The sequence below is a fragment of the Vulpes vulpes genome, chromosome 4, assembly GCF_048418805.1.
Source record: "Vulpes vulpes isolate BD-2025 chromosome 4, VulVul3, whole genome shotgun sequence".
In the NCBI taxonomy this organism is placed as follows: Eukaryota; Metazoa; Chordata; class Mammalia; order Carnivora; family Canidae; genus Vulpes; species Vulpes vulpes.
Window position 1 is genome coordinate 27,919,031 of NC_132783.1, and position 27,578 is coordinate 27,946,608.

General features: G+C 34.7%; 1 protein-coding gene across 1 annotated transcript; it reads right to left on the reverse strand.

The window, feature by feature from the left end:
* Positions 1 to 216: 216 nt before the first annotated feature.
* On the reverse strand, positions 217 to 26,847 carry METTL14 (methyltransferase 14, N6-adenosine-methyltransferase non-catalytic subunit). The gene is made up of 11 exons (XM_026013439.2): positions 26,620 to 26,847; positions 22,611 to 22,699; positions 21,658 to 21,745; positions 19,286 to 19,366; positions 18,842 to 18,929; positions 14,700 to 14,790; positions 13,302 to 13,443; positions 8,424 to 8,516; positions 5,909 to 6,025; positions 4,322 to 4,532; positions 217 to 1,768 (listed from the first exon to the last, which is right to left on the reverse strand). The coding sequence occupies exons 1-11, from the start codon at positions 26,683 to 26,685 to the stop codon at positions 1,464 to 1,466; spliced, it is 1,371 nt and encodes a 456-aa protein (XP_025869224.1). The 5' UTR covers positions 26,686 to 26,847; the 3' UTR covers positions 217 to 1,463.
* Positions 26,848 to 27,578: the final 731 nt, after the last annotated feature.

Sequence of the window (27,578 nt, forward strand, 5' to 3'; positions counted from 1 at the left end):
GGCATCAAATGCTATCTGTACTAGAAAGAACCAACAGGTTGAGCAAGTTAAATTCATCAGGTTTAAGGATCTCAACCCTATTTCTATAATTCAGCCCTAATATTCAAACTGAGTCTTCAGTGCATGTAATATAATCTTATTTTAGGTATAATATGAGCCAATGACAAGTTGAGAATGGCTACTAAAATGCTCACAGATCAAAACAGGAGTCTGATCTTAAGTCAGTCCTTTTTCATTAGGTTAACAAAGGCAATTTCACTTACAGAAAACAGACTCCCACATTTCAAAGGTTTAAAGTTTCATTAGAAAAATCATACACCAAATAAAAATACATTTTTCAAGAATAAGGGTATTTCATTCATCAGATTCATTTAAAACATGAATTATAGTACAGAGAGAAAAATGACAGCATTAAGTTTTATACAACCAACTGATCTGCAAAACCAGGCTCTTAAAAACAACACACCATATGGTTTTAATAAAAGGCAATTGCAATTCTGTTTTCTAAGCTGTCTTAATTTGAGTTTTCTGTAATTGATTTTTATATTGTTTTCTCCATAACAAGTTCAAAGATATCACTTCCTCACCACCAAGTACTTTATTTTCCAAAACACCTGATAACCAGGTGTCTCTGTTGTTGCCTAATTTCTTTTACTTTGATAAGGAATATGAAACTGTTTTGAAAGTCAATCCAAGTTCAAGTCTACACCAAAGGTCTAGCTAGCACTTGGATATTTGTCCTTTGCTTCTGAAGAAGTGTGATTAACAGTCATCTGGAGCTATGCAACTCAAATTATGATGAGCTTTTTCTCTTTAAGGCTACCTACTAAATTCTTCCTCTGCCCACTGCTGGGAGTGCCAACCTCTTCTAACAGATTTAGATTTGGGAGGTGATTTTGTTCAAATTCTCTCAATTTCTCAGTGGTAGTCATATCTGAGTTTAAGATTTTTTAAAAAGAAGTCTCTTTTTATTGTTTCACCAAGAAAATGTTAAAACTTTGACAGAAGTTAACCATCTGTCCCAACTCCATTCTCTCAAGGCTCCCAAACAGCTTTCTATTTACTATGACAGCAGTGGCAGGACGCCTATTATCAAATGCTCTTGGCACTACAGCATACTACAGACTGGGTCTTTTTCACTGTTCAGTTAAATTATTTCTAAAAAGCAAAAGACTTTGTAATTAGTTGGAATCTATCAGAATAAATTAGTCTCTGAAAGGAAGGTATTTGTTCATTATTCAGTTACATGCACATAACCAAAGGCAGGATGATTTGTTTATCCTGGACAAGACTACACAATGTGTGTAATGACTGCAAGGGAGATTGGCTAAAATATTCCTGCAGCTCAAAGAAACTAAAGCAAAATGCAAGCTGGAATTGAGTACTAAACAAAGCCTCCCATTTGGAATTCAAACTACAGTAAAGAAGGTATAGGGGCATGAATAGATCATGGTCTTACAAAGTTATCGAGGTGGAAAGCCACCTCTGTGTGCTCCTCCACGGCCCCCCCTAAAGCCACCTCTTTCGCCTCGGAAGTTAGATCGATTTCTTTCTCGTCCACGGCCAGCAGAAGTTCCACCTCTTCCTCCACCCCTGGGAGCTCCACCTCCCCGATCAGACTTAGATTTGGGAGGAGGTGATTTTGGTCGAAGTCTCTCAATTTCTTCTGTACATCCCGTCAAGTAGGAATTAGGAGCACTAAAGTAGGATGCATATGTTTCTGCATTATAGTTGCTATTTGTAAGGGTTGGTCCAACTGTAAGCCAGCCTGAAATAGACGGAAAAGAAAGATTATCTTTTTTTCCCCTCATTTCTCTTACTGATCCTTTCGGAGCTACTTCAAATTTCTAAAGTATTTTTAAAGTTCCCCCTATCACTCACTCAATCATGGTTATACAGATTTCCTATGTATATATCTTATTTCACCTGCATGATTGTAACTTTGTAATATATCTTCCTCCTTGTCTCCATCCATGTTTCACATTTTGTAAGACTAGCACTTAGAAAAAAAACTACACACTACAGTGAGTTTGGGCTCAGTGAAAATGTAATAAACTTCGCTTAGGAAAATAATACCACTTGGGAAACTTGGGAAAATAATACCACTGTTTTCTGATTAAGATCCTGGAACCAACTTTGCCTCTACTCTTCCGAACCACAACATTAACCCTGCTGACAGGTGCCAGAAATTCAACCACTACCATGTTGCTCCTATTCATTCCCATTTTTCCATGTCTATTGCCACCCTCAAATGTGAGCCTTTATTTTTCTACTAGGCCAGCCTCCTGTACATGTCACAGACACACATACATATTGTAATGCTCTCCCAGCCTCTCCTCCCTGAAAGTGGAAAGCCTAAAACAAACCTTAAAATATGTCACTTCTCTGCGTAACCTTCTAGGGCTCTCCACAAAGCACAGATTCATGTATATGTTATCTAAGGTCTTTTATGATGCAGCTTGAAATAACTTTCCTTTAAAAAATTATTTATTTATTTATTTATTTATTCATGAGAGACACAGAGAGAGAAGCAGAGGCATAGGCAGGGGGAGAAGCAGGATCCTCACAGGGAGCCTAATGCGGGACTTGATCCCAGACTCCAGGATCATGCCCTGAGCCTAAGGCAGATGCTCAACCGCTGAGCCACCCAGGTGTCCCATTGAACTACCTTTCCAGTCACATTTCTCATTAATGCTTTTCATGACAATTCATTTGAGTTAAAAAAAAAAAAGTTATCACTATAGTATCTATTTCTGTACAAATCTCTACCTCTGAAAAAAACACAACAAAAAACAAAAATTCCATCTGTTTGTTCGATCCTTTCAACCTATTGAAAATTACATCCTTCAAAATCTAATTCAAATATACATCTTATATGAAATAAAAATAATTTCTCAGTTGAGCCTTGCATGGACTTCCTACCCATCATGGAGTCTGCTTCTCTCTCCCTCTGTTCCTCCTCCAGCTTGTGCTCTCTCTCATTCTCTCTCAAATAAATAAATAATCTTAAAAGAAAAAAAATTCTCAGAATTTTATGATCAGATTACGCCTCTATAGGTACAAAGGTATTTTTGTCAGCTATATTGCTAGACAGCTTTACTGATTTCTGATCAAATTGTATCTGGAATGGAAAAAACTACAAATTAACTGTAAATGTCCAATAGAGACTGATTTTTCAATTATTTACTTTTCTGTTTATTATTTTACATAATTTCATGAAACTTAAGATCATGGATTTCTAACTCTGAAGTATTTTCAAGTTACTGTGCTCATCAAAGTACACCCACAAAGAAGTAGCTGATGGGTAAGAAGAGAGATAACGAATTATGTTATATGTACAAATTAAGGCAACTTTAAAGGATTACTTTTTTTAGAATGAAAATGAGAGTTTCTTTTAAATTCTTAGGTACCTTCAGAGCCAATTAATCTATTATTACTTCTTTAACATTTCCTACTTTTTATAAAATGTAGGCTATTTAAAACAAACAAGACTCTGGTTCTTTCCATTTTTAAACTGGATTTCTAACATATTAAACAGGCTGCTTATTTATATATCATGCATAAAGAAATGCTACTTTTACATCTTCTGAGATAGCAATAAAAGAAACGGCATATAGTGATATTTCAATACTTTGTACATAGAAGTTGTGCCCTCTAAGAAAAAAATCTTCCTCCATAACAGCCTAATTGTTTTCTACTTTTTTTCAAAATAGTAAATTCACATTTTACTAATTTTACTATTACTAAAAATTTACTAATTTTACTAAAATTTTGAAAAGACAACACCTTTATACATATAAAGTAAACAAGGTAGGTATTTTGGTTTCTCATAAAGCCAAGATCTGTATTTCACAAATGTATGGTTATATTCTGCAGGATTATTCAACCATTCATTTATGCATTTCTTCAACACATTATTTACTGAATGATCTGAATGCCAGGTAGAAAGAAGTAAGACAATCTTTGCCTTCCCATGAGACTGCATGCTGGAGAAACGGACTATAAACCTATGTCCAAATGAATCTGTGATTCATCTAATAAGTGCTATGAAGAAAAAGAAAACCAAGTAAAAGGAAAGAGAGTGGTGGAAAGAGGGGAGTGGAGTGGGAAGGTGGCCAGTTTAGAAGTTGTGAGGAAAGGTCTGTCAGGTATTTGAATGAGAGGACCATAAAGAGACAAGAACAAGCTTGGCATATCGAAATATAGCAAGAGGAACCAAATACATCGTAAGAACTTTATTTTACACAGCAGTGTGTGCTTTTTCTTGACACCTATATCCCAAGAGGGCATAAAGTTTTTAAAAGATTTTCTGAGGTCCTACCTGGTCGAATTGTACTATCTCTTCCAAATAGATGAAGGCGTCTTCTACCAAGGCAAAAATGTTCAATTATATGAAAAATTTCTACAGGCTTTTCTATATTGCCAATTTCAGGTTCTTCAGTGATAATCAAGTCAATGTCAACATTAGCATGAATGAAGTCCCCATCCGTGCTACGCTTAACAGTTCCTTTGATCCCCATAAGACAGTGTTCCTAAATAAAAAAGAGCAAACCATCTAATTTCTTCATCAAAAGTCATATTTCATAACATTTTACATTTCTTTCTTTCTTTCTTTCTTTTTTTTTTTTAAGATTTTACTTATTTATTCATGACAGATACAGACAGAGAGTGGTAGAGACACAGGCAGAGGGAGAAGCAGGCTCCATGCAGGGAGCCCGACGTGGGACTCAATCCCGAGTCTCTAGGATCACACCCTGGGAGGAAGGCAGCGCTAAACCGCTGGGCCACCGGGGCTACCCACATTTTACATTTCTGATGTCCCCAATTCCAAAACAAACTGCATTTCTCCACATCTTTGGGAAATAGTTCCATGGGCAAAAACACAATAGGAAAACCTGGATCTTTGGATGTGGGAAGACTGCCAGGGAAGCTAGACATGACAGTATTAAATTTGGGGCCATGATGTTTTAGAACTGTGTCAACTGACCACTGTCTTTTCCTCTCCAACACTAGATAACTTCTTTTCACCAGTTATGAAAACATGGCACTTGACCTTGGGATCCTAAAATGGTGTTATACTAGGTCTCATGTATGATCCAAGATCAAAATGATATGTAGCTTTTTTATATGGAAACAAGATGCAAGCTTTTTTATATGGAAAGGGGACTTTAATCATCTACACAAACTTCTAATTGACGTAAGAAAAAGTGAAAATCAAACAATTTTCTTTTTTGTTTGTTTTTTTGACCTTCCCTATTTAATCTGAATGGCAGGAGTATGGGTTAAATAAATTTAATCTTTCATTTGACTCCATGAATCATGGCAAAGGTTCCCTTAGATTCCCCTCAAAAGAATTTTCCAGTCTAAGAAACACTTAACAAGATTCTTCCACCAGTTGCTCCCTGAAGAGGGAAAGACTGGAGGACAAACTTTTAAAGCCTGATAGTAACAGGATAATTGTATGGAGCAGAAGTTCTCAGGGGTTGTCATGTAGGCAAAATTGAAGGACAAGAGTATGCCTCTAAGCCAGCCAGCTGTGAGTCTTGCTGTCATTTCTTTTTTCTAGGCCCAGAGAAAGGGACAAAGTCTGGAGGGGTCAGAGGTACAAAAGCCCGTAACTGACTAAGAATTAAAGCTGTTTAGGACACAAAAGAATATATATTATCTTCTCCAGGACAGTGAAGGTTGTTGATCTAACACAGTGAATAAAATATTTTTAAATTAAACTGGATGGACTACTCTAATAAAATATTTTTAAATTAAACTGCATGTACCACTGTACTATTCAATGCCATTTGTACAAGTCTAAGAAAAGAACTTTTCTACCAAAACTAAACAATATACAGTCATTTGGAAAAGCCTGCGGGAAAATAATCAAAGTAAAGAAAACAAAACAGCAAAGCAATACCTTTGTTCTCTGGAAGACAGCCTTTGGATCTAAAGTCTTAGTCTTTCCAGGATTGTTTTTATTGGTTTTAATCCAACAAATATCTTCACATCTTCTGTAACCCCATTTGCGTAAACACTAGAAATGAAAGAATTAAAAAAAAAAAAAAAAAGAAATTCTTAGCTAAAAGAAATAAATAATACTTAAAAATAACCAACCAGCATCAAAAAACTTCCTAGAGGTTTGAGACACTAACCTCTAAGATGTCACAGTAATTTTTAGTTCAGAAATAGGAAAAAACAAACAAACAAAAAAAAGAAATGCTAGTTTTTAAATAAACAGCCACTATACAGAATGTACAGATACCTTTTGGATATAAATATAATCTATACAGCTAAGTATAGTATCAAGACATAGAAAGGATTACATAATACTCCAATTCTTTAATACTACCTTCCACTGTCATCAATAGAAAGTGGATTTTAAATTATGAAACACTCAGCCCCTCTTTAATCATAGAATAATTCAACAGATGTTTCCTAGCACCTCAATTTTCTATCCTCCGACAAAGCTAAAAACTATTGAAAGTATTCTGATAGCTTCTTTTCAAATGAGTCTTATTTTTACATATTTAATACTAACAACTTCAAAATACTCAGATTTAAAATTATTATCTTTATCTCATTACTGGGTAAAACTACTTTCATCTTTATACAATCTAGAAAATAGAGTTTTGACCCTTTGTGTCCTAGAATGTTATGTAAGAACATGTAACAAGTACTTGCTAATACATTGCTTAGAGTGGCAAATTGAAGGCCTACTGCTGATTAGCTGGTGGGATTAAAAACAAAGGTATGTCCTTGTTTCCCCCCACTCACCGATTTAAGAGGAAAGTAGAGGGGAAATAAGTAAATTGTGCAGTACAATACTGTTGGTACTGTTCATTTGAGGAATGCTCTTACTATAAAGTGAGAAACATCTCAAAATGAAAGTTGGATTTTTATTTTAAAATCTCAAAAATCAAGATCAGTATCTGTTCCTGTCACCAATTATTTGTTTTACACTGGATATTCATTATTCACAAGAGTCTAAATCCTCATGCCCTAATCAATTTTTAAAAAGCTCAGGAGTATTTCTCATGTTAAATTATTTCTGTAATCATTTTTGGCCAAAATATACTTTCACCAATATGACAGACTGCTGCATAAACAAATGTGATTAACGCCTCCTAATCATTTTCAACCTAATTTGCCAGTTGGAAGGCAAGCCCAAAGCCAGATGTTACAGCTTATAAATGGTAAATGCCAATATATCTATAAAAATAGTATGTTTCTATTTTCTTAGCTTTTCCAGAGAATCTTGGAGAAGTGCCAGCAAAAAAATAGATACCCAACTGGAATACAGTTATAGTCTTAACCTTGGGAGTTAATAAATGACGCAAGCAACGATGTTAACCAACAGTCTCAAACTTCTTATTTATATAAAGCATACAAAGTAATTGTAGAATTTCAGAATTTCAGCACAAATTTATCTCAATATAATCCTACTTAAATTCTTTATCTGTCAACTGGGCACTTCCTAAAATTAACACGATTAAATGAGATCATTTTGCTGTTTAACAAGTAATGTTCTAAAAATGAAAGATGTCATGGGATCCCTGGGTGGTGCAGCGGTTTAGCGCCTGCCTTTGGCCCAGGGCGCGATCCTGGAGATCCGGGATCGAATCCCACGTCGGGCTCCCGGTGCATGGAGCCTGCTTCTCCCTCTACCTATGTCTCTGCCTACCTCTCTCTGTGTGTGTAACTATCATAAATAAATAAAAAATTAAAAAATAAATAAAAAATAAAAAAATAAAAATGAAAGATGTCATATAATAACAAGTGAGGAAACTGAAACCCACCAGAATAAAAATCTCTTTACCCAAAGTTTCACTGCTAGACAGCAGAACTGAGACCAAAACTAAATGAAGCCTTCTAATTCTTAGCCACACACTTCCATGATTCTTGGATAAAAAAGCATATGCTATTTTGTTTCCATTTAGAAGACAAAATATTACAATAAAAATAAAGTTCTGAAATACAGTAAATATAAGATGCTTAACATAAATACAGATGTTATGTAACTTCTTTCTCACTCTTATGCACTCTCATTCAAACCATGTGTTCCAGATGCTGTTATTTTTCCAATTTGATTTGGCTTCTATTTGGAATTCAGGAGTTAACGTTATTCAGAATACTTTTTAGCTACTCACAATGAGCAGTAAATGACACTAAGCAGCCCATTTTTGAGCTGCAGTTTCAAATGTCTAAACTGTTTTCCTCCTGAAGTTGTAACAAATCATATTTTGACTTATTGATCCCTTGGGCTAGTTAACTAAAGAGTACTGCCTTTCATGCATTCTTTTTTGAACATATTTTTTTCCTTCTGAATATTTAAGCAACTATTCAAGAAACAAAGGACAAAATGACATCTATCTTCAAACTTTTTATACTTTTTCTTATGAATTTAAAAATCCACTTCAAGAAAACCATCTTACCACTCTTCCAAGGTCCAATCCCTCCCCGGAACCACACCAGAGAAAGATAAATGATCGAGGTGCTGCAATCTCATCAATTTCTAACTTCATTATCTGTAGGAAACCAAAACGATACTGCATAAAAGTATTTTGTTTCCCATTCATCCTAAATCCAAAAGAACAACCATTGAGATTTATCAAGGCTTTCAGTAGATGTGTTCTTTAAATGTACTAATTTTCATTAGAAAATAAATTGTATCCTTACAATTTATCCTGTTTTCTTATTCTATATTAAGAAAACACACACATGCACGCACATATACACACACTTGATTTTATATAGAGAAAGGTTATGGGGGACCATATTCACAGAATAATGGAATTTTATAAGATGTAGCTTGAGAGCAATCCTTTATGATTTACAGAAAAAGAAAAAGAGGTTAAATTACTCCAAAATTAGGGGCAAAATTAAAATGAAATATAAAAAATGTTTGGGGAAGAGTTGGTCTCCATTATCTACAAAAGTTCTATATAAAATAAGGGGATCCCTGGGTGGTTCAGTGGTTTAGCGCCTGCCTTTGGCCCAGGGCGCGATCCTGGAGTCCCGGGATCGAGTCTAGTGTTGGGCTCCTGGCATGGAGCCTGCTTCTCCCTCCTCCTGTGTCTCTGCCTCTCTCTCTCTCTCTCTATGTCTATCAGAAATAAACAGATAAATCTTAAAAAAAAAAAGTTCTAAATAAAATAAGTCAATATGCACATTTCATTATAATAACCACTTTAAGTCTGAAATGCAAAAAAAAAAAGTAGTCTAATTTTTCCAAAGAGGACAGACCTATAGATGCCAACAGACACATGAAAAGATGCTCAGCATCACTCATCAGGGAAATGCTACAATGAGATATCACCTCACACCTGTCAGAATGGCTAAAATTAACAAGACAAGAAACAACAGGTGTTGGCAAGGATGTGGAGAAAGGGGAACCCTCATGCACTGTTGGTGGGAATGCAAACTGGTGCAGCTACTCTGGAAAACAGTGTGGAGGTTCCTCAAAAAGTTAAACACAGAACTACCCTACGATCTAGCAATTGTGCTACTACCCAAAGGATACAAAAATACTGATTCAAAGGAGCACACGCACCCCAATGTTTATAGCAGCATTATCAGCAATAGCTAAACTATGGAAAGAGCCCAAATGTCCATCAACTGGTGTATGGATAAAGATGAGGTGCTATATATACAATGGAATATTACTTGGCCATATAAAAGAATGAAATCTTGCCATCTGCAATGACATGGATGGAGCTAGAGTGTATTATGCTAAGCAAAATAAGAGATAGACATATGATTTCACTCATCTGTGGAATTTAGGAAACAAAACAGATGAACATAGAGAGAAAAAAGAGATGAAGCATAAAACAGACTCAACTATAGAGAACAAACTTGAGGGTTGCTGGAGGGCAGGGAGGCAGGGGGATGGGTTACATAGGTAATAGGTATTAAGGGGGTACTTGTGATGAGCACCAGGTGTTTTACGTAAGTAATGAATCACTAAATTCTACACCTGAAACTAATATTACCCTGTATGTTAACTAACTGGAATTTAAATAAAAACTTAAAGCAATCATTTTATATGATATTCTTTTTCTTCTAGTTTTCTGCCACAGTTAAGTTTCGAGACCACGGTTCAGGCAAACATTTACGTTTCATTTATTTAAAAAAAAAATCTTAACTTTAGTAATAGATCCATTTAAGTTATAACCATATCATTTCTAAACTTAATCTAAATAGAAAAACATTATTTGACAGTAATAATGGAAATAAGTTATAATATGTACAAACCTATTGAGTTTTATACTTCTGACTTTTTAAATCTTGCAGTCTCTCATCTAATATTCTCAGAGGCACATGAATAAGTAAATATGTAACACACACACATATTCCCACGTGGTTATACATGAAATAGCTAAAAATAAGTGATAATACACATTAGTGAAGAACATGAAGCAAATTACTCTTTCTGGCATTGCAGTTCTAAATGCTAAGAACTGGTATTTTAAGTAAGTGCTTATATACTTTATCAAAATGAATTGAGCACTACTGATTCTCTAATGTGAAAGAGAATACTTGTGAAATCCAAACTCTTTTCTTATTTACATTTTATATATTTTAACTAATGGCACTTTCTTTAGGATAGTTTCACATAAAGGTTAAGAACTTAGGGCTCAAGGGCCAGACAAAACATTTCAGTATGCCAGCCAGCGTTGTTCAGTGAAATTAAACTGAAATCAAGAATATGCATATAAAATGAAATTCCTTTATTTCAAAAACTCTATTAGTCTGTCACATATAATTGAAGCTCGTGTGCCTTTATTGACCAAACCTCAGAGAATGGCCAGAGAAAATAAAGTTCAACCTAATTTCAGTTGACCCATGAACAATGAGGGGCTAGTGGCACCAACCCATACCGCCATAGACAATGTTACTATAACTTCTGACTTGCCCAAACTTAACTACTAATAACTTACTGTTGCCTGGAAGCCTTACTGATAACATAAACAGTCACCTAACACATATTTTGTATATTATATATATTTTATACTCTATATTTAAAGTAAGCTAGAGAAAAGAAAATGTTATTAATAAAATCATAAGGAAGAGATAATACATTTATGTTACTGCACTGTTAAAAAATCCATGTAGAAGTAAAATGATGCAGTTGAAACCCACATTGTTCAAGGATCAACTATACTAATCAGACATAATGAGATTTAGTTTTTCAATTTTCTTTTTTTTTTTTGACCTAACTCAAGATTTATAAAGATTGTTTTTATACTAATCAATTTTGATGAGGATATGGTTTAATAGATATTTCTTAAACACTACTGGAAGGAACATAAATTTGTGCAACCTATCTGGAAAACTTCTCATCAATAAATATCAAGAGCATTATGTCTTTCACCTTGTTTTTAGAATATTATATACTGTTATTTTTCTGAAGGTCAACAATCAGCACAAATTACATTTATCATCAGAGTATGGAAAAAACTTTTTCAAAGTGGTAAGATCCATAAAAATGTAAATAAGTGTCAGAGGGAAAGAAATGAAAGGAAAAGCTTCAAGGAGGAAAAGCTGGATGTGTTATCTTGAAGATTAAATAATTATTAATAAGAGTAACTATCATTAACTCAGAGGAGCACATACAAGGATTCAGCAGTTTCCTAAGAAACACCAGCCTTACAATGTCAGCCCTTTCCTTTCCCTACATCCCCTCTGTGCTCTACAGATCCTGCCTACTCTCTCCTTGAAATTCCCTATTCCCTTGATCCCTATGATGTTCATACTCTTGGTTTTCCTTATTTATCTTTGACCCATTTTTTTTTACCTCTGTTTTATCTGTGCCCCTAAAAGTTTTCTGAGGTTTTACTGTCAGTCCACATATTATCTTAATTAAGACACTATCTCAGGACAAATTTATCTATTCTCACAGATTTGATGTGCTATTCTTCTAAGTCTGTATTTTCACACACAGATCTGTCCTTTGAACGACATATTCCTATTACAACTTCCACATGGATGTCTCACATACACCTCAAAATCAACATATTCAATATGATCTAATTTCTCGAATACAGTTCTTCTTAAATCCACTCTTTAAGTAGTGAAAACTCAACCCACTTACCCCAAGACTGAAATCTTTGAATCATCCTTAACTCTCCACCCTTAGTCCAATCACTAGATCTCACCATAGCATCTACTAAACATTACTGAATTTATCACCTTTCTATTCTTACTACCATCACCCCAATTCAAGATCCCTTCATCTCCTAACTAGGCTATGCAACAGTCTTCTAACTGCTTTCCATTTTCCAGACTTTTCCTCTAGTCCATCCTCCACACACTAATCTGACCATTTAACTAAACTGGTTAAAGCCCTTTAAATACTCCTTAATGTCTTCAGGATAAAAGTTTAAGCTTCTAAGAGGACATCATCTCAAAAAGGTCCCAATCTGTTTTCTAACAACATCAACCTACACACCAGATATTCTTTGCCTCCATCCATTCTGCTCTTACTGTTCTTTCCATTTGGAATCACCATCTCACCCCTTTCTTTCTGGTCAATTCCAATGAATCTATTTATAATGTTAATATGTCACCTCCTCTTTGTTCATGTACCTATCCTCCAAGGCTTGGTCAGTTTTTCTCAGATCATCTTATACAGTTCTCTATTACAGAACTAACAAAATAATAATGCAATTATCTGGTTAGATAAATATTGATTTATCCCATTAAACTATTGTGCTCCTTAAGTTCAGGTACCAGATCTTATTCTTTTTGAATCTCTAGTACCTATCACATTACCTAGCAAAGTGGTATTCAGTAAGTATTTTTTATTTTTGTTATTTATCGGTAAAAACAGGTAACTTGATGTAACTAAAGTTATCGGTTTGCTTAATTTATTTAGGAAAATGTAATTTTATTACAATTATAACAAAATTATGTATCTTTTTTATCTATTATACTCTAAGCTTCTTGAAAAGAAACCATCTTTTTTATATCTATGTAATATACTCTAATGTTTACTAAAACTAACCAAATGCAGAAAGAATTATCAATCATTCTGTTTTTAGACTTTTCTAACTATACATCAAAGACTTAAAGACTGGAACTGTGAGTCTTCTAGAGACTATTTACTCACTACCTGCTCAATTTCTGTCCCAAAAAGAAGAATCAGACCAAAGATAGTGCAATATTTGTCAATGTACCCTGGATCTTCTGCTACATCATATACTATATATTTATGATTCTTAAAAAGGTAGGAATATTTAAAATCTTCTCATTAAATAAATATTCATTTGAAAAATAAATAATTAATGACAATGTAGAAAGTTTCATCATACATCATCCCAAGTCCAGCATTTTTCATTAGCAGTGATGCCAGTTTCTCTGTAATATTCTTCTAAAGGGGGTTCCAGAAGAATCACATCAAATTTAGGTGTCAGTTCTCTGATGTCAAAGGCTTCTATATCTGCTTGTAAGTACCTATTTGATTAAGGCATAAAAAGTGACTAAGATTTTCAAATACCTTACAGATGATAGTGAAAGGAATTGCTTAAATATTACTAAACACTATTTACAAAGTAATTATAAACTAATTACTGATTTTTTTTTATGCAGGAGTATCTTTCTTCAGTATAGACAGTAAACCATCTACCCACACTCTTCTCTAGGAGATGGATATAATCGCACTACAAACTAAAATCATATTCCCCCATGTACATCAAGAATGTACTCTCATTTTTACACTGAAAATCCATATTAGTATGTGAATAAGTCTCTGAGTCCCGTTCCATCATCATCTGAATTTTCTAAGGACTATCACATTATTTTTTTCTTAATTATTACGTTAGAAAAACTATTTGTTAGTTTTAAAATCCTCCCTCTAAAAAATTGTTTCTAAAGATGGATATAATTTTATCAGTTTGTTAGTAAAGTTGTTTATATTAATAACCTTTTCTGGCTACCTAGTATAAATTACTACTAGCCTTTACTGAAAGGTTATTTATACATATTACGAAAGTAATTTAAATGTAAAATACTTGAAGAGTAAGATTTTTTTTAATTGGATGAATATTAGAATCTGCCAATACTTTTCTCTGCACGTTCAGACTTCTTTCTAGTTCCTCTACTCACTAACAGTATATATTTTAGCAAATTGTTAAATTTATAAAATGTTCAAGGTAAGCTAAATGTGAATTAAGTAGAATCTCCAATTTCAAAGACTTTCTACACATTTTAAGGAAAATATTCTGTTTAGCGAAGGTTAAAATGAATTTTCATAATCCACTATGTTAAGAATAGTATCTTTGAAAAAAAAAAAGAACAGTATCTTTGAATGCTGAGTTATAGTTAATTTTTATTTTCTTCTTTCCTTCATCTAAGTTTTCTAAACTTCCTCCAATAAATAAACTGCTTTTTGAGAGAAAAAGTCATTTAAAAACATTTTAAGAAACTCAAGAATACAACAAACATGAATGATTTTTCTAAGAAAAAAATATTTAAAGACACTTGAAGGAAATTATCTAGAAAACTGAAAAAATAAAAATAAAATGAAAACCTACTAATTTATTGAGCAGTGGAATGTCAAATGAATCTATTTTATCATACAGAATAAAACACAGTATGTTAATCTTATATAGGTGCTGAATTTTTTTCAAATACAAAGGCTACAGGATAAAAAGAATGCTATTTTAAGCCTGAGCTGAGAATAAAAAAATAACTGAAAAAAACACACTTACATAGGAGGGGTGTTAGATTTAGCTATCAACTCATCCTTCAGCCTGATGAGCTCCCTCAGTTTAGGGTATTCTTCAAATCTGTCAGCCAAACCTGAGGACAAAAAATATTAAGTACTAAATTTCAATACAATTAAAGTTAATATCAGTGAACTCAAAGGTTATGAGCCCTTCCAGGAAAACAAAACAATACACTAACACTACTTTATTCCTGTGTCCTTTTAAAAAAGTTAATTTTGAGTATTTAAAAAAATCTTCACATATATATATATATATATATATATATATATATACACACCTTAATCCCACATGCAAACAAAAACCCAGATGTTCTAAAGCCCAGTCCAAATCAATAAATCATTTAATCTCTCATATTTAAATTAAATTTGCTCACAGCATTAAGTCTAGTCTTTCATTCAGTTCTCAGGGAGAGAAAAAACAACTCCTTTCTATCATGTTTTTCCCTTTTTCCCTTAATTAAAAGAATTCTTTCTTCTTAAGAATCTAGTGATTATTGAGGTTTGTACTTAGCTTCTTAAATAGTTATCAAGGGCAGGGAAAGTATTTCTTTTTTTTCTTATGATTATGTATAGGAAGAAACAGAATAGTTAGAGGTGAGAAAAACACTGCCAATGATCTTAAACTGGCTATGGCTCATGGACACAATCCTGGAACAAATCTAGTAAAGATATGTCCCCTAACAGTAGACTACCTCTCACCTCCAAGGTAATTTTAAAGATTTCACATCTCCACACCATTATACACCAAATCCTCATACATATTTTCAGGCTTTAAGGTCTTAGGAAACATGTATAAGTACTACAAAGGGTACTTAAAAACAGGAGATTCACTGTTCCCATGTTCTCAAAACTGTTTTAGATCTCTGAGCTCAGAAGAGATTTAGGTAAAATGGCATAAACCCTGTTTAAACTGATATGTTTCAAATATCAAAGATTTCTAAAAGCTTTTATTTAGTTTTCTTTTCCCCCATAAGAAACATATTCCTAGCAATATAAATCATGTAAGCATCTTAATTTAAAAACTACAAATACAGATATTAATAACTTTAATATAAAACTGTAAAAGTGAAAGATTTTATAAAGCCTCCTTAATGAGTGCTTATAAAACAAATTTCAAATAAAACAAGTTTGAAGATTTTATTATAGTCAAGTTTTAATCACAGTAGAATTGGCTCTCAACCTTCTACAAAACAGAAAGTGCAAGTTTTTCTCAATCCATAATGGTTTCCTAAGCATTTTATCTTTCCTGTGGGGGAAGTAAGTATCTTTTTTTTATTATTATTAAAGGTATTTTTTTTATTTATTTATGATAGTCACAGAGAGAGAGAGAGAGGCAGAGACATAGGCAGAGGGAGAAGCAGGCTCCATGCACCAGGAGCCCGATGTGGGATTCGATCCCGGGTCTCCAGGATCGCGCCCTGGGCCAAAGGCAGGCGCCAAACCGCTGCGCCACCCAGGGATCCCCGGAAGTAAGTATCTTAAAAGCAGAAAGGTGAATACTGACATTCAGTTATACAACTATCATAATTTTTTAAAAAAACAGTTTTACTGAAGTATGATTGATATATAAAAAACACACATATTTAATGTACACAATCTGATGAATTCAGACATATGTATATACCTGTGAAATAATCACAACCAAGGTAACAGACATATCCATCACCTCTGAAAGTTTTTCTGTGTTCCTCTGGGTGTGTTTGTATGTGTATATGTGTGTGCGCACATACAACTGTGATAAGAATGCTTAAATAAGATGAGATCTATCTTTAACAAATTTTTAAAGTTTTATTGACTACAGTCAACAGCACTGCTGACTATAAGCACTATGCTATAAAGTAGATCTCTAGAACTAATTTCATCTTGCATAACCAAAACCTTTTATTAATTGAATAACAACTCTCTATTTCCCATTCCTCCAGCCCCTGATAACCATTGTTCTCTGCTTCCATGAGTTTGACTGTTTTAGGTACCTCATAAAAGTATAGGTATTTATCATATTACATGTACTATTTTAGGTACCTCTGTAATTATCTGCATATTCTGTGACTGGCTTATTTCACTTAGCATTATCATAACTTTTTATGCTATAGCTCAATTTTACTCATGAAAACATTAAAATCAGTTTCTACTTCAAGAGTAAGATTGCTTACAAGCAACACAGAAAAAAATAAATCAGATTATACCAAAATTACATTTTTTGTGTGTTGCAAATGATACTACCAGAAAGTGAAAAGACAACCCCACAGAATGGACAAAATATTTCCAAATCATAGGTCTGATAAGAGACTTGAACAGAAAATATATAAAGAACTCTTATAAAGTAATAATAAAAAGACAAGTAATCAATTAAAAACTAGGCAAAGCCTTTGGATATTTCTCCAAAGTAGGTATTTATATAGCCATCAAACATATGAAAAGATGCCTAAATTAATCACTAGGAAAATGTAAGTCAAAATCCCAACAAAATTATCACTTCATACCCACTAGAATGGCTATAATTAAAAAGACAGACAATAGTAAATGTCAAGCATGGAAAGAAACTGGAACCCTTATACATTGCTGGGAGGAATATAAAATGGTATAGTAGCTTTGAAAAACAACTGTGCAGTTCGTCTAAAAGTTAAACACTGAATTAACATATGACCCAGCAGTTCCACTCCTAGTTACATGCCTAGGAGAAATGAAAGCATATGTTCACATAAGAATTTTACATGAATACTCATGAAGCACTGTTTCTAACAGCCAAAAAGTGGAAACCACCCAAATGGATAAACAAAATGCAGTATATACATACAATGGAATATTATTTGGCAGTAAAAATAAACGAAGTACTGGCACATGCCACAACATCAACAATCCTTGAAAACATTGTGCCAAGTGAAAGAAGCCAGATACAAATGCCACACTGTATAATTCCATTACTTGAAATGTCTAGAATAGGCAAATTGTTAGAGACAAAAAGTTAGTTAATGGTTACTTAAGGTGAGGGGGCAGATGAGGAGGAGGAAATGGGAACTGACTGCTAATGAGTACTGAGTTTCTATAGGGGAAATGAAAATTAGATTGTGGTAATGACTATACAAACTGGATTTCCAAAAAAAAGGAATTATATCCTTAAAATGGGTGAATTATATGGTATGTGAATTATCTCAATAAAGCTGTTTTTAAAAATGCAGGAGTAATGCATTTGAGGAACTTCTTAGTAGACTGGACAGGGGCTGAGGGAAGAACCTCTGAGCCTGAGGATATCTTAATACAACATTAAAAACTGAAAAGCAAAGAGAAAAAAGAAAAAAGAAGGCTGGAAAATCCAAGGACTATGGGACAACTACAAAAGATGTAACGTGTAATGGAAATAGCTGAAGAATGAGAGAGAGGAACAGAATATTTGAAATAATAATGATTGAGATTTTCCCAATGTCAGAGAACAAACCAAATTCAGGAAGCTCAGAGAACATCTAGCAGGATAATGCTAAAAAAAAAAAAACTCTAAACCTACAGCGTATCATTTTCAAACTACAGAAAATCAAACATAAAGAAAAGATCCTAAAGAAACTAGAGGGAAAAAACACTATGCCTACAAAGAACCAAGAATTATATCCAATTTCTCAGAAACATGAAAGCAAGAAAAGATTAAAGTGAAATATTTAAAGTGTTGGAAGAAACAGAACACCAAACAAGAATTCTATACTCTTTGAGATAAAGACTTTCTCAGAAAAATAAAAATTTAGAGAATTTGTTGCCAATAGACTTGCCTTGCAAGAAATGTTAAAAAAAAAATTCTTTAGAGAGAAGGAAAAAAATAATATACAGAAGAAAAATCAGATCTACAAAAAGAAAGGAAAAGCATCACAGAGAGAATAAATGAAGGTAAAATAAAAATGCACAGAACCAAACTGAAGAATGAAGGAAGGAGGATGGAAGGAAGTACACTGCTGGAAGGATAAGGAGGGTATACGGGAAGTATGGAAAATGGAAATGGGAAGCCACGAAAAATAATTTTGGAATTAGAAAAGCCAAGCCAGGGGAAATAATTTTGTTAGAAATAATCCACAAAATGAATAAACTACATGCATGTAATCAAGAGTTAGCAATAGCATATTCCCAACAAATCTAACATACCTACATCCCTGATGAAATTTTGAGGTCTATGTCCAGTGTCTACAAAATGCTGGCAGTAATCATTATGGGGATTTAAACTCTGCGTTCCCTAAAGAAAAAGTCAAAATTAAATTAAGAGCATTTACTCTAATGGCAGATACACTAACTCTGTACTTTATTTTTTATTATGAGGTCATACGAAATAGAAGTTGATACATAGATTAAAAAAATTATTAATATTTGAAAACACAACTAAAATGACAGTATTAATCTTTAGTAGCTAGACATTGATACAGCATTATCTCATCCTAACCAGCCAAATATCAGAAGACTATTTCAAGAACATTTTATGATTATTTTATAATCATCCCTCAAAAACTGAAAAAATATTGAAAATAATAAGTTTTTAAAATCTTTTCATGCATAAAGCTGAAACATGAAGTTATGATATGAAAATTTATTTACCTTAAGAAAAGTACTAGAATCCTTATAAATCTCTTCTTCATATGGCAAATTCTCTTCTTCCTGTTGCATTTCTAATTCATCCTTGGAAAAGGAAGATTAAGTAGACATTTTATGTATAGGAGGAATATTTTATGTATTCATGATATCTTGAGTATTGAGACTCAATATAAATATTTCATTTCCCTAAGATATTATTTTTCAAATTATCATTAAACTCAAACACTGAAGTCTTTGCATTCTCATCATTATCTAGTTACGTTTAAAATAAATAAAAATTTCCTTTTCATTCTTACCAATATATATCTGTAACTACTGATTTAGTTGACTGACCCGTCTAGTATTATTTATCTCATCATACTATAAGTATTAGAATTTAGCTCAAGTCATGAAAGATATGACTACAGATGGGGCAATTTTATTTCTAATCGTATGAAACTGCTATTTTTATAGGTCAAAAATATCAAGAACTGATATGGTTAAAATATATATATTTATATAATCATAATAAGTAAAATAAAATGACACCAATACAATAATCAGTAATATTTAAGTTGCATATCAGCATATACAAAATGGAACACACAAAATGGCATTTATGAGATTAGGTAATTTTATCCCTAAACTTCCTAGAGATTTACTGAAACTATGCATTCTTTTCTCTATTAAATACAGTTGCACAACTAACTTGAAAAAAATGGGGATAGGTTTTTTATCTATTAGTAGTCTCTTTTCAACTAACTATTCTAAGTATAGATTTAGAAAAGTTGTGTTTTTTTCTTCGGCCTTTTCAGAAACGGTTCTACATTGTTGTCTAGCTCATGAGTCCTCAAAATATCTTAATTGCACTACCCTATATAATAAACATGGAATAACACAACTCAAAAAGACAGTACTGTAGCCACTCAAAATTTGGTCCAATTATCCAAAGTTTCTGATACATCTACCTCTTTACTCTTACTTAAGAATATTATTGTCCAGTGCTTACTAGGCATTATGCTTTTTATATGTCACCTCTTATATTAAAATGAGGAAACTGAAATAAAGATCTCAATTGAACTGATTACAGAATTACTTCATTTGATTGTGCTTGAATTTATTGCACTCTGAAGATACTGCATGTTTTACAAATTAAAGGTTTGTGGCAACCCTGCCAGCAAGTCTACTGGCACCATTTTTCTGATGGCATCTGTTCACTTCATGTCTCTGTGTCACATTTTGGTAATTCTTGCAAAATTTATAACTTCTTCATTACCATATCTGTTATGGTGATCTATGATCAGTGATCTCTGATGTTACCATTTTAATTGTTTTGGGGCACCATGAACCATGTGCATACAAGATAGTGAACTTAATCCATAAATGTGTTTTCACTGTTTCACCAACTGGTGGTTCCTGTGTCTCTCTCCCTCTCCTTGGGCCTCCCTGAGATTCCATATTGAAATTAGTAACCCTATAACGTCTTCTAAGTATTCAAGTAAAAGGAAGAATTGTACATTTCCCACTTAAATCAAAAGTTAAAACTTACTAAGCTTAATGAGGAAAGCATGTGGAATTCTAGATAGGCCAAAACCTGGGGCCCTTGTGCCAAACAGCTAACTTGTGAATACAAAGGAAAAGTTCTTGAAGGAAAAAAAAAATGCTACTTCAGTAAACACACAGATGGTAAGAAAAAAATGCTACCTCAGTAAACACACAGATGATACGAAAAAAGTGAAACAGCCTTATTTCCAATATGGATAAAGCTTACTGGTCTGAACAGAAGATCAAACTAGCCACAACATTCCTTTCAGGCAAAGCCTAATCTAGAGCAAGGCCCTAACTTTCTTCCATTCTATGAAGGCTGAGAGAGTTAAGGACACTGCATAAGAAAAGTCTGAAGTAAATAAAGGTCGGTTCTGAGGTTTAAGGAAAGAAGACATCTCCATAACATAAAAGCTTAAGGTAAAGCAGCAACAGTGAGGCAAGCAAGGCCCTCCACCAGAAAAAAAAAAGATTAAAACTTGCTATAAAGCTCAAATAATGGATAGCATTTTTTAGCAATAAAGTATTTTTAAATTAAGGTATACACTTTAATTAGACATTAATGCTATTGTACAATTAAAAGACTGTAAGATTGCACAGACATAACTTTTATACGCACTGGGAGACCAAAACTTTCATTTGACTTGTTTTATTGCAACATTCACTTCATTGTGGTGGTCTGGTACCAACTGCAGTATTTCCGAGGTATACCTGTATACATATGCTACTAACAATTCTTTTAGAAAGTTTAAAATTGAGCTTTTCACCATATTTATTTTCCTGGATAAGAATCTATTATTGTAGGGGTTTATTTTTTTCTTGATCATAAAACTGCTCTGTTCTCTACTTGCCTTATATTCTTCCATTTTGTCTTCATCGGTCTCTCCTTCATCCTGATACTTACGTTTTGCATTTGGAGCAGAGGTATCATAGGAAGCCCTGAAAAATTAAAACTGGAGTATCACACACAGATATAGAAAGATGTATAAATGGTAGCTATTAATAATATTAAATGACAGTTTATAAAAACAGAACAAGGCACTTTTTTCTGATTAAACGGTATCTATTCATTCAATTTATAAATCAAAAAAGTCATACATCCTGATTGGTAATTCTGTATTTTATTATTATGAGAAAGCAACCAAATCAGAAACTTAAGTTCATGTAATGGATATATAGCAAAAAGAAACTTCTACATTATGTTATCATTCTAATTTGTCTTAAGAAAAATTGATATTTAAATTAATAACCAGAATACTGAAAATTCTGAAGTGCTTTCTGAACTACCAATGAAAACTGCTTTTAGGGTAAAGCCTGTTTTTTCTTATAAGAATTTGTAAATATAAATTATTTATTTATGGTATATAATCTAATCCTTAGTCTAACATTCCATTTTCTAACTACTTTATGAATAAGAACTTATTATATTCAGAAAATAAGTATTCATAATTCATGAATACTAAAAACCAGTATTTCTGAAATCTTTTATTTTGATGCCTGTCATTAACAACACACTTCATACCTAGGATTATGTTTATCAAAACAATAACCCAGGGCACCTGGGTGGCTCAGTCAGTTAAGCGCCTGCCTTCAGCTCAGGTCATGATCTGGAGTCTTGGGGATCAAGCCCAGCTTTTGGCTTCCGGCTCAGCAGGGAGTCTGCTTGTCCCTTTCCCTCTGCCCCTCCCCCTGCTCATGTCCACCCTCTCTCTCTTTCTCTTTGCCTCAAATAAAATCTTAAAAAACAAACAAACAAACAAAGTTTCACAATATTCACGTCACTAAAAAAAAAAAATTAAACTACCTGCAAGTTTCTCTTGTTTCAGCAATTTCTCTCTGCTCATCTTTGCTATTTAACACAGCACCAATGCTGTCCGCACTTTCAGCTCCCAACTGAGAAAAGACAAAAACCAAAAATTAGATCATAATGCACTCCCTTCCCAGCTTATGTAGTAACATTTAATATATCAGATATTAAAAAACAAAACAAGGAGCACCTGGGTGGCTCAGTCAGTTAAACGTCTGCCTTTGGCTCAGGTCATGATCCCAGGGTCCATGGATGGAGCCCCACATTGCAGTTCCCTGCTCAGCAGGGAGTCAGCTTCTCTCCACTCCCCACCCCTGCCCAGCCCCGTTTGTGTGTGCCTGTTGAGTGCGCGTGTGCACTCTCGCAGATAAATAAATAAAATCCTTAAAAAAACAAAACAAAAAATCTTAACAACCTCAGCAGGCAAATAGATTAATTAATTTGCAGGAATAATAGGAAATACCTTGGAACAAAAACCATGTTAATTAGGAATAAATCTGAGAGCTAGTGAGCATATTATACTTTCAGTTATATTTGAAATTAAGACAATTTTAGCGAATCCTCTACTTTTTTTTTTAATCCTCTACTTTTTAAGTAAATAATAAAACACAATTTAGTAATAGCAGCAATAACAAAAAAAGCGGCTAACATATAGTGTATATAGGGTGGTAGGCACTAACACTTTGCATCTGTCAATTCACATATTACACTTTATCCTGTGCTATAATAAATGTCCAGTTTTATTCAAGTCTTTATACAATAATTTATAGGCACAATACTGAACTTTAATAATTCCTAAAAAATGGTAATGCAAATTCTGTTTAGCAGTTGGAGAAATTTTGCAAAACAGAACAAATAACTAGTTGAGATAAACTGGCTACAGAGAGTGGGATCAGTTCACAGAAATCTTTAAAAGCCAAACAAACAAGTGTAGAATGCAATTTATAGGCCATGAAGAACCATTTGATATTTTTTAAGTACAAGAAGGGCATGAGGAAATTTGGATTAATTAGTCCCTTTAGCTCAGGAAAAGGAATATACTAAAATATCAGAGCTGCAAGTGGTCTTGTTAGCCTTGATTTTAAACAATTACCACTACCTTTTTAGTCTGCCTACCTTCACAACTCCTCTAAGGAGTTGTGTCACTCCAGTGATACATCTCTTCCAGTATCAACTGTTTCTGATATTTTAATTCTTCCATAAAATCTTAACTCTATTTTCATTAGTTAGAACACACATCTACTTCCCATTGTTAAAATGATTTCTTTCTTCCCATAGCTGACTCCTCTTTCTTCATGTCTCTGATGAGTACAAGCGATTTCCTTAGAGTATATAGAATGGGTAGCCTCCTTCCACTTTTCTTTTTCTCTCATTTCCTTATTCGGATTATAGTACTTAATACAACTTTCAATTATTTATGTTTTACTTTGCTTACTGTTTATATTGTTTCATAGCCTTTATCACGACTTTCAATTATTTTATTTTATACTTCAATTATTTTATCTTTACTTTTGTTTACTTCTCAAGTTAACATGTAAACTTCCTAAGGAGATGAACTCTTCTTGCTATCTGTATGTTCAGCAGCTTGCATTATGCCTGACTCACAGCAGATGTTCAATATTTGAATGAGCCAACTAGATTTCCTACGTTAGAATACAACGTATACAATAGAACTGCTTTAAGTCAAGATTCTGCTCACATATATAATTGTCCTCTCATGCTCCAAAAAGAATTGTGGAATGACTGGAATATGTAAATCATAGATTTTCTGTTATGGTAGCCCTAAATATATTATTTGAATAATTAGGACAATTTGGTATCCTTTCTATATACAATTTTTTTGGAATAAAGCTACAGCTAAGTAAAAAGCAGGTGTAAATTGCTCATGTTTATATTCTGTGTAACAGTATGTAAGCAGTGTACTCAACAGTGAGGACAATGTAAGCCAGGTAGAAGAAGAGCCTAAGCCAGAGAGATCAAGATAGCTTTTATTACAAAGTTCTGACCTGAGCTGTGCTCTAGAGGATGGACAGAAATCAGAAAGGAAGGACAATTAAAAAAAAAAAAATCATAAAGTATATATTGCACAAATCACATTCTGGAAGGTAATAAACCAGTTTGTGCTGTTCATAGAGAAAAGGAACTGAAAGAAAGGCTGAAATTAGTTGGTAACGTAGAGGTCTGTTATTATGTCAGATATCTCTACTTAAGGGGAATGGTTCCTAACCAACTAGAAGACCAGGGAACAGCTAGTGTACTGGAAAGAGCATAGGAAAGCCTAAACTGTAGCTTGCAAACTTACAAACTTTGTGGACTTCAGCACGCTAAACTTCAATTCTTTGAGCTCTATCTTCTGCATCTAGATCATGCAAATAGCATCTGACTTGCATGACTGAAGATAATGTGTATAGAAAGCTTGGCAGTGTCTTGATTCATTGAAGGTACTTATTAAACAGCACCCATTATTAAATTTTATGTGCTATGCAAGCTCTTTTAGGGTAAGAAATACTTTTTATTCATAGTTGAATTGCCAGGGGCTACTAGATTCCCTGGTATATAGCAAGACACAATAAGTAATTGTTTATGAATGCATTTTGGGTCCAAGAATTCAAAACTAAAAAAAAAATAAGAGGGGATCCCTGGGTGGCACAGCGGTTTGGCGCCTGCCTTTGGCCCAGTGCGCGATCCTGGAGACCCGGGATTGAATCCCACGTCGGGCTCCCGGTGCATGGAGCCTCCTTCTCCCTCTGCCTGTGTCTCTGCCTCTCTCTCTCTCTCTCTCTCTCTCTGTGTGTGACTATCTATAAATAAATAAAAATTAAAAAAAAAAAATCTTTAAAAAAAAATAAATATAAAGAAAAAATAAGAACCTTACTTGGTGGTAACAAAGCTACTGAACATTGTGAAGACAACATAGAAGCTGGGAAAAAGAAGGCCTGAAAAAGACACCTGATTTGCCCCAGATCATAATGCCAGAGGGCCATATCTGATTCCAAATTCCCACATTTTTAACACTATGCCATAAACCTTTTCATCAGATCTTAAGAGTAGAAGTTCCAAATTTCCATTTACTAAAACCAAGATTCATTACTGAAAAAAACAGTAAGATGCCTCATTAAAACCTCGTAGCATGTCTTCCATCACTTTTACGGATATGGATAGTAGGATGGGAAACACAGCCTGACTTTAAGGAGAGGTGTACTGCATTTCTGCATGTGTCCTCTCCTAATCAAGTGTTAACTTAGACACAAGAAGCAGCGAAGACAAAGCTTTAGAGAGACAAACCTGGGTTCAATTTTCTGGCCTAGCGGTGAGTGACACGAGGTAAAATCTACTTAACCTCTTCAGCCTCAGTTTCATCATTCGGTAAGCGGAGTCAATGCTCCCTGTTTCAAGGGTGACTGCTACAGAGTAGAATTCAAATACTAGGGGTGGGGGATGACGACGGTGCCCTACGTAACATAAGAGGGCTGCAACACACAAGATGCACTATCTAAAATTTACACTCAGGCTTCTTCTAATGCAGTCTTGCGACAGGATCCCAGAAAACACTATAAATCTACTTCGCAAGGAAGCCACAATCTCAAGAATTAGGTGCTGCGAAGAAAGGCAAGAACGACCATTTAAACAGTGGAGACACAGGGTATAACAAATCACGTTCCCTTGCGTGAACTACGGTAATTTGTTTACAAAGACAAAGAAGCTTCGTATCCCCCTCACTGAGCCCTGCGCCAGACCCTCGGCGCGCATCCCACGATGGTTGCTGGAGACCAATCGTGGCGTTAGATCAGCAACAGAAGGACCACGGCACAGAATGGAGAATATTCGAGGTACTGCGTAAGTTAAGAACAAGAAAGGCAAAGAGGCCTAGGGGTCAGGGTCGCCGGACCTGGAAAAGTATGCACAGCAGCGGGTAGGAAAAGACCGGGAAGAAAGGGGTGGGGGGGGGGGGGGGGAAGAAGGGAACCGCGCACGCGCATTCTCGGTTCTTCCCTGGGCCGCGGACCTGCTGCGCGAGGAGCTGTCGCCGCAACTTCTGCCGCTCCCGGATCTCCTGCAAGCGGCTGTCCATGTCCCAACACCTGTTTCCCACTGCCCCGAAAAGCTGACAATGAGCGGATAAATAGCCGCCTTATTTTTCTTCTGGGTCTGTGGAATACAAGATTCGCTGGGACCTTCAGACACCCGGCATCCCTTAACCTTTCCTCAATAGGTATTTCCGGCTCGGCCAGTATTGGCTCCCCCAAGCCCGGAAGTCCCTCCTCCTCTGGACGCTCTCGATTAGACGTCGCCGGGAAGCGACCCAATGAGGGACGTTGTGGCGGCGGAGCGTCTCCGAGTCCCTTCTGCCGCCGGCAACTGCGTTGGTCAAAGCCTCTCCGGAGCGCGGCCGTCGCTGGCCTCTCGCCGGCCCGACCTTGGGACGTCAGGCTTCTTTGGTGTATCAGCCCCGCGTACGAGGTGTGGACACGTTTTGTGGATCCCCTTTTCCATTAGTTCCCCACCCAGTTGCCGGTTTAAAAATGGCCAGAGAGCAGGTTTTTTTTTTTTTTTTTTTTTTTTACTCAAAGCACTAACTTGAACTGGAGTGTCCGGTTTGAACCCTGGACTAGCCTTTACTGGAGGAGTAGCCTTGGCTAGTAATGACACGATCTAACCTCCGTGAGCCCCAGGTTTCTCCTTTGTAGAATGGGAATTGTAGAAGCGCCTACCTCGCAGGATTGTGACGAGTGGAAGAATTAAAGAGTTTGCCGCCTAGTGCCGTGCACGTGTTTATTAAGATTTTTAGTATCGCTAACGTTTCCTTTCGGCCAGGGAGCAACCATCGCATCAGCCTGTGTCCACGCCTCACTAGTCCTTGAGAAGTGTCCTGTTTTACCCAAATGCCATGTGGATACGGCAAAGAGAGAAAGATAGGGATTCTTCTCTTAAGGGAGGTGGGTGAGTGATAGTGAAATCTGGCCT